Here is a 7,500-nt window from a genome sequence, read left to right on the forward strand (position 1 = left end):
TGACTAGTTTTACATAGGGCAAATCAAATTCAGATGTAGTTTTTGACTGTCATTAGCCGACAAAAGTGATCGTAGTGACACGATTAATCTTATCGATAGTGTCAACTTGTTTGATATTTTTTCAGCTATTAGGAAAACAAAGGCATTTAAAAATGTCTCGAAGCCAAACTGTCCCTTTTTGCATTACCAGGTACTCGTTTTGATCCTGAACTGATTTTAATTTTACGTGCTGCATGTCCTTAGCATTACGTTAGTCCACTCGGGTGCAACAATTTGCCGCCAAATGAGTGCCAAAATAAGTGTTTAAATTTGCTGAATACAACTTTTTCAGTGACGAGTGTTTCGACCAATAGCTATATAGCTTTTTCATAAAGTCAACGGTGGATATATTCTAAAGGAAAAAAACGCATCAGATGTTCTGGAAGTCGGGGCTAGACTTTGACTCCTAGTTTACAACACGCACCGTGCGTTTTAGTCAGATTGTATAGACCGTGCGGTCCCAGCAGAACTGAGGAAGAAATCTGGCTTCATACGATCTAAATAATTAATTTAAGTTGTTTCAGAGCAGTAAATAACATTTTGCTATTGCTATTTCAGATTAAATTGTTTCTCCTTTGCTTCCTACAGAAATTGAAATTGCTGGGATAGACTCTCAAACTTGGCCGGAGGAATTGTCCGAACAACCTCAAATGTACATTCTAACATCAATGAGACGACGCGCAAAACAGTGGAGGGAATTTTTTGATAGGTGATTTTTCTCCCAAAAACCTTTTGTTTTCACCTAATACTTTTCATAAGGGCTGGGGTACTTTGGAAATGCTTGAAAGAAAGTGTCGACCTGAAATATATATTCAAAATGTACTATTCCTCGCCCAGGTAAAAGTCAAGAACTAGTTAATCTCCCTAGACGTATTAATTGCAAGTTATTTTTCGCTGAAGGAATTTAAATTTTAGTACTGTTACTTTCATTCTATGATCGAGTTTTAAATTTTAGTTTCTGTTTAACATTTAGGGAATAGTACCAACCTATGAAGCAGACGAGAGGAAGTTGTCGATTGTAAATATAAACTTCAGCGTCGCAATTGATGTGAAGATTTTTGTCAATTGACGGGCCGGATTTCTGAATCTCTTACATGTAATCTTCAGCTATGCTATGATTTCGGCAAGAGGTCCAGAGCTTAATAACAATTATTTCCTATGTGACAATAATTCTGGGAGGGAAAATTAAACAATCAAAACCAGAAGGCCTTTATTCTAAATATTTCAATTCAGTTTTTAGATAATAGTTTTTTTTTTTAAGTCTTTATTTCGAAGTTTGATACAATCATAGTATCATATTGTGTCATTCAATTTCTATTGAATGCTTTTCATCTCTGAGGAGGTTCAACATGTGGGATAAAATCTTTGAAAATCTTTAGCACGAATAATTCAATTAAAAAGAGAAAGCTTTTATTTTTGTAAGTATCAATAATAAGAGTTTAGAAAAAAAGATTACATCTCACGAAGTGAACAATCACAGAAATAAAAAAAATAACATTAGTAATTATTATTTTTTAGTGAAAAAGGCATCGGGAACGGTTGCGTTTCGCTAAATAAATATTTTAAACCCCATAATTATATTAAAATCTCTCTGTGTGGGAAATATCTTGTTAAGTTTAAATTAACATTATCTCCCTGAAGAAAAAAATTATCACCCTGTGGCAATTATACCGAAAGCGTTACGTTGGCAGGCCCGAAACTATACTGTTTTTCTCAGGGGATGAGGACGAGACTAGACGGGGGGGTTGATAATACGCACCTTTCCATAACTGCAATAACGCAGAAAATGAGCTCGTAATATTAAAAATAACAATAAAATAATAAATAAATATAAATAATAAAATAAAATTTTAAAAGATGGAAAACTATAGTTGTAGCAACGCTTTGCTGGACATGGTCTGAAAAAGATTCCAATAATTATAACTTTACCTCAACCAGTATTGAGCAATACAAAGGATATCATTATATTTAAAATATTTTGTCATGTGAACGGCTTGTTATTTTGTCGGGTGCATAAAAAGGATATGATATAGGTAGTTGAGAAGCGGGAGAAGTCATTGGCAAACGGGAGCGGTTTTGCCTTACTTGAAAATGCCGCTGGGAAAAATTTCTTTCTTTCCAACAGACAGATTTGTCGCAAGGAACTTATTTTGACAAATTGGTTCAACTTTCACATGTACCTCGTTGATACGTTTGCCCCTCTGTAAATAATTGGCAAAGGAAACGCCAACTTAGAATAAATTCAATAAAAAAAACTTAGGCAGGGACGTTTTTAAATAGCCACGAGATTCTGCGAGGCTATTAGTTTAATTTTTACATGACGACTTCTAAGGTACTGACGAAACGATATCTCCTTATTAAAACTCATACGATATCTATGTGACGAGAACGGATCGAGTGAGCGTCGATATACGCAGAAGAGGCAAGAAATAAAGAGTCAGTAAAACCCTTTTCTACTGTATCAGGTGTGATACTCGAACCCTGGGTTTGAGACTTAGAAGAGGGCAAATCCACATTTCAGGCAGGATCCATTCGCAAACAATTGGCAACCGTCATGTTGTTATGTGCCACTATATTTGCCTCGCACTTTCTTAGTCCGGGGGGGGGGGGTGGAACTCATATATAAAAGAGAAGGGGATGAACCCCTAAGGCGTACCAAGATCCTGTTTTGTAGGCGTGGTTTGAATATTTTTTCACTTCTCAGAGGTACCAATTCTAAAACAACACAGTCATAATGATGAATAGTGATAAAGACGATTCCTTCAATTACCCTCTACTCATAAAGTTGATAGTCAAATATCTCCTGTCATATTATTTTTTTTTGGCTCCATACCGTAAAAGGTACCGCGAAAGCTCCCGCTGTGCACCTTTTGAGGTAGGTCACCCTAAGAGATGCCAAAAACGCTCTTTTGACCCCCATATAAGGTACCAACCCCGTATTTTTTGTAAGGGAGTCCTTCCCGGGATTCTTTGCGTGTAAACTGACATTGCGCCGGACTGATAAGGAGAAAAAAGTGAACGCCGGTGATGTGGACTGCATATCCTGTGTGAAAACTTGAAAGGCTGGTTTGCATTGATGCATACGCAGCGATAAGCATAAGGAATATACCTGGACGTAGTATGGAGTTGATAATTAGCGCCTTTGTAAGGAAAGTGTCCTTACAACAGGCATTCTGCGTACCCTGGTTGCTTATGCTTGGGTGCCAGTGAAACCATGTTCTATTGCCAAACATCGCAGACCATTGCAAGGAAAACGTCACCTCGGGTTATAGACGCAAAACAATTTAGTGGGTTGCCTCGGCCACTTCGTTTAAATACGGCTATTTCTTGGCTAGGAGTGAGCTGGATTCTGTTCAGACGTATCTGAAACTCTGATTGCACAAGATAAAGGACTGAAGCAAGAAGTGGCAGAATGTTTGTAGTCTTGTATCTAATGCATCCCTGGCAGAGGAACGTATATGCCTTCATAAATTCAAAGAACATGAAAATTGAAGAAGGTAAAGTTCTTTAACCTTAATTTTATTTTGTTTTCTCACATCACTGCTGAGCTTCTCTATTAAAAGCTTCTACTAACTACCGCTAAAAGACAAGTCGCTTGTCCGGGTTGACGTTTCCCATTTTCTGCGGTTTTGTCTGTCAAAAAGAAATAATCAGTCAATTAATCACTAAGCTTTAAAAGAAACTTTCATAGCACCCGAACTGATAATTCCAAATATAATGTTTAGTCCTGAACTTTAGCTTCGCCGAGTCAAGTACCCCACTTTTCCCTACCCTTACCCTCTCTCGGATAAGAGTGCGCTGAACGAGGAAAGGAAAGATCTCTTCAAGTTCTATAAGACTTTGCAAGAGATGTGGGCCAATTTTTTTAGATGATTTCTAATACTTTTATATATATTTTTTTTCATTTCAGACTTTGTTAAACTAGATATTGTGGCCATCGCTATCTTGATTCTTGATCATTTTTACATAAATTTATATACTTCCACTGAAGTTGTTATTTTTCTAGTACTGTTTAGTTATTTTGTGGCATAAATGGAAACTAACTTCTAGCTAAGGGTGCTGACCACGTTCAATAATGGATTGATTGATTGTTTGATTAATTGTTATTCTACAAACGGTTTCAGTGCAAAGAGTCATCCTACCTGACCAATTCAATTAACTTAGAAATGAGTAATGAATCTATCATCCGTCACGCCATCTGGATGCGCCATGTCAAGGACTAAAATAAATCACAGATAGCAAAACTACTTAAAAAGAGCCAGATTTTTGTGCAAAGCTATTAATATAAGGCTCCATCCACACTACGCCGGGAAAATTTGAAAACGGAGATTTATTTCTCAGTGTAGGCCTACGGTCCACACCAATCCTTTTCGAAAACGCTCTTCAAACCGGAGGAAATTTGAAAACGCCGGCTTTGCGTTTTAGTGAGGACAGACAGCATTTTGAAAACGAAGCTTTTCGAATGATAATCGTAATAACTGCCTGCCCGAGTTTTACTCAAGCAAAAATCCAAAATGACCGATGATTGTTACGTTCTCCGGCGTAGTGTGGACGGAAAACATTTGATGCGGTTTGAGAGTGAAACCTTCGTTTTCAAATTCCTCCGGCGTAGTGTGGACGCGGACTAAATTAGGCCGGTTTCAAACTTGCAGCGATACCCAATTTCTCAAACCACAATTGTAAGAGAAATTTGGAATTTGAGGTATCAGTGGTAAAATTAATTACAATGAAACAACATAAACCCAAGGGAAGAAATAACAACAGGAGCAACAATCTTTATTGAACTCGTTCTTGCAAAGAAAACGAGATTTGCATGGTTCGCCGAGTTATTAGGATGTTTGGGAAACGGTAGGTTCCAGAAATGGGGATGTGTCTGGGTTTTCCTATTACAGTAAAAACCCACTTGTAAGAACCTACATTTTTTTTTAAGGTCTGGCAAAATGGTTTTTTTTAGTTTGGGGTCGTCATTGGCAATTTAGGCTAAGTAGGTTCTTAATCATGAAGGAGATATAGTTGTTGATTGCCAGAAAAATAAATAAGCTTGGGTTTGGTCCTTAAATATACAGTATTTACTCACAACTGTACAATGTATTTTCTTGTAATATATAGTTATTATAATCTCAATGTCACACTCTTTGACCTCTGGTTAAAATGTTTATCATAATTTAGCTGCTTGATCTTGCTTGGCTAAACAGGTTCTTATATGTTTGGGTATTAAAATGGCAAACTTCTGCCAGCAGGTTCTTAAACCACTAGGTTCTTACACGCGGGTTCTTGCTGTACTAGCTAAGGCCCTGAATCCTATGGCCGACGCAAATGAGCTTCAATTTCCATCTACCTGTTTGTATATCTGTGTACGTATAAGAAGTGATCTTTGCCCCACGAGTTCAAGCAGGAAGAGATTTAATTTATTTAATTTGTTAGTTAATGTAATTATACTGTACTTACTGGGCAATGAGGGGTCCACAGTGATGCCAGTCGAACCTAATCATTCACGATTGCCACAAAAAGGAAGACAAACACAGCAGTTAGCGAACTTAATCCCCCTCCCCTCAAATAAGTAACATTAACTTGTAACACCACAATAATTTGTCGTTCAAATATTCCACTATGCTGCTTAGTTCCGTTTAGTGATGATTCATTTTGTTGTATTTTTTACTGATGCTCATATTTCAATATTTTTACTATATTCTATATATTCAATTATAATAACATTTATTTTTAGTTTTTTTTTTTTTTTCAATTTTTCGTTTATTGTCAAGCGCTTCTTCCATGACTCTCTGGCTCAAAAATGAGGGCAGCCTTGTGTCATGTATTAACATTAATAAATTGATTATATTTTATTGTCAGTGTAAAGAATTGTATTGTATTTTATTTTCTGTGTATTGTATTTTTTTTTTATACCATACCATAGAAAATACAATCAATCACAATACAGGAGAGCCGTTGTATATTCGACGGTATTACACCCAGCCGCCGAGTGAATATCGCATTGATTGTGTTGGCCACTGTATTTTCTATGGCATGGTATAAAATAGTTGTGCAGCGCTCTCTCGTGGTATACGATGGGATATCTCACTTGTCACTTGTATTTTCTTGGTATACACACTCGCCTAAAGGCTCGTGTGCATAACTAGAAAATTCAAGTGACTGGTGTAATATTCCATGGTATACCACGAGAGAGCTTTGCATAACTAGTATGTATCAGGTATTGTAAATCATTACATAAAACTTTCACATATCAGCAGGTTTGTTGGCACTTATCTTGTGTTCCTGGGAGAAATACCGTTTTAGTCCCATTTAATCTGCACCACTTTAAAACCTCGACCTATTTTGATTGGTGCTTGTTAACCTGTACCTCTCTTGTTCGTGGGGCTCGGGGCATTGTTTGTGTTCTTTATCGATTATTTCGTTTGGCCAAATGAAAGAACCTTGTAAATTGTGAAGGTCGCCCAAAAACCTTTCCATCTGCACTTCAGAGAGAAGAGGGACGCTGTCTGAGCATGCGTATCAACCAATTATGAAGCTGGAATACAATACACAAGCTATTCAGTACCATACCTCCTAGACCAGATTCTGCGGCAATTCCTTTCGAGTGGTACTGGCATGGTAGTACTAAAAGCAAATTGTATATATTAGCTGATATCTTCGTTTTCCGTCTTAACCCTGGTAATTCCAGGCTGACTTGAATACAGTGCAAACACTTTTATCCAACATTGCGTCTTCCACAGGGAACTTAAGGACGCTCGCGCTAATTGTTTCTGCGCATCCTGATTAACTGCGCGCGCAAATTCCCACGCCACGTCATGCATCGATGCGCGCGCTAAGTAATGAAATGAACAATGGTAGGGCAGATGGCCATAGCTATAGCTTTGCCTGGATTTAACGATCTTAGACGTTCGGTGACCCCTATTTTTCTTTTGATGGATCATTTTTTCCACCGATTTTCTACGTTTAGCGAAAAAATGAAGAAAATCTATGGATTAGAAGTTTGAATTTTTTGCAAAATGCACCATCGAATTCCGCTTTTTCAAGCTTTTCTTTTATCCGTGCGGCGGTTTCAAATGCCTCTTGAAGGGTTAAGGTAATATTGTGAAAACGTTTCCAACACTTGGAATTATTAACGTACTTATGCAAAATATTGCAAAATATTACTAGGATACTAGTTTGTCTGCGTTGATTCATCTTTGATATTTTAAGCTAAAACCCTGGAGACCATGCTGATTTACGTGCGCCAATTTTTCAAAATCAGACTAGTTTTCCACACGCCTTATTTCTGAAACAATTTTTTCTTTCCTGAAACAAGTAATTCATTATCTCTCTGCAGTAGAAGTTTGAAGAAAGTCTATTGAGTAGAGCATTTTCGCGCGAACGTCAAACAACAGCGACCTCGACGCCGAGGACGACGCTTAGTCAAAAATGAATTTATATTTTATCACCGAAATTCGTAATTGTCTAGAT

The 7,500-nt window shown here is 37.3% G+C and overlaps 2 protein-coding genes across 2 annotated transcripts in view; both read right to left on the reverse strand.

Annotated features, from left to right (window-relative positions):
* LOC149104142 (uncharacterized) overlaps positions 1-1,431 on the reverse strand; it is a 9,235-nt gene extending 7,804 nt beyond the window's left edge. Inside the window, exon 1 of the mRNA XM_089272891.1 lies at positions 1,027-1,431. The gene's annotated coding sequence lies outside the window, so the exon portion shown is untranslated. The remainder of the gene's footprint in view (positions 1-1,026) is intronic.
* A 2,111-nt stretch (positions 1,432-3,542) lies between these two features.
* The window catches only part of LOC149104143 (uncharacterized), an 8,152-nt gene continuing 4,194 nt past the window's right edge, over positions 3,543-7,500 (reverse strand). Inside the window, exons 7-10 of the mRNA XM_089272464.1 lie at positions 6,601-6,654; positions 5,488-5,523; positions 4,182-4,258; positions 3,543-3,672 (exon numbers count right to left, since the gene is read on the reverse strand). Of these exons, the coding sequence (XP_089128590.1) occupies positions 4,200-4,258; positions 5,488-5,523; positions 6,601-6,654 (149 nt within the window). The 3' untranslated portion in view covers positions 3,543-3,672; positions 4,182-4,199. The remainder of the gene's footprint in view (positions 3,673-4,181; positions 4,259-5,487; positions 5,524-6,600; positions 6,655-7,500) is intronic.

The sequence above is a fragment of the Orbicella faveolata genome, unplaced genomic scaffold, assembly GCF_042242905.1.
Source record: "Orbicella faveolata isolate gen_17 unplaced genomic scaffold, um_ofav_v1 contig_35, whole genome shotgun sequence".
NCBI lineage: Eukaryota > Metazoa > Cnidaria > Anthozoa > Scleractinia > Merulinidae > Orbicella > Orbicella faveolata.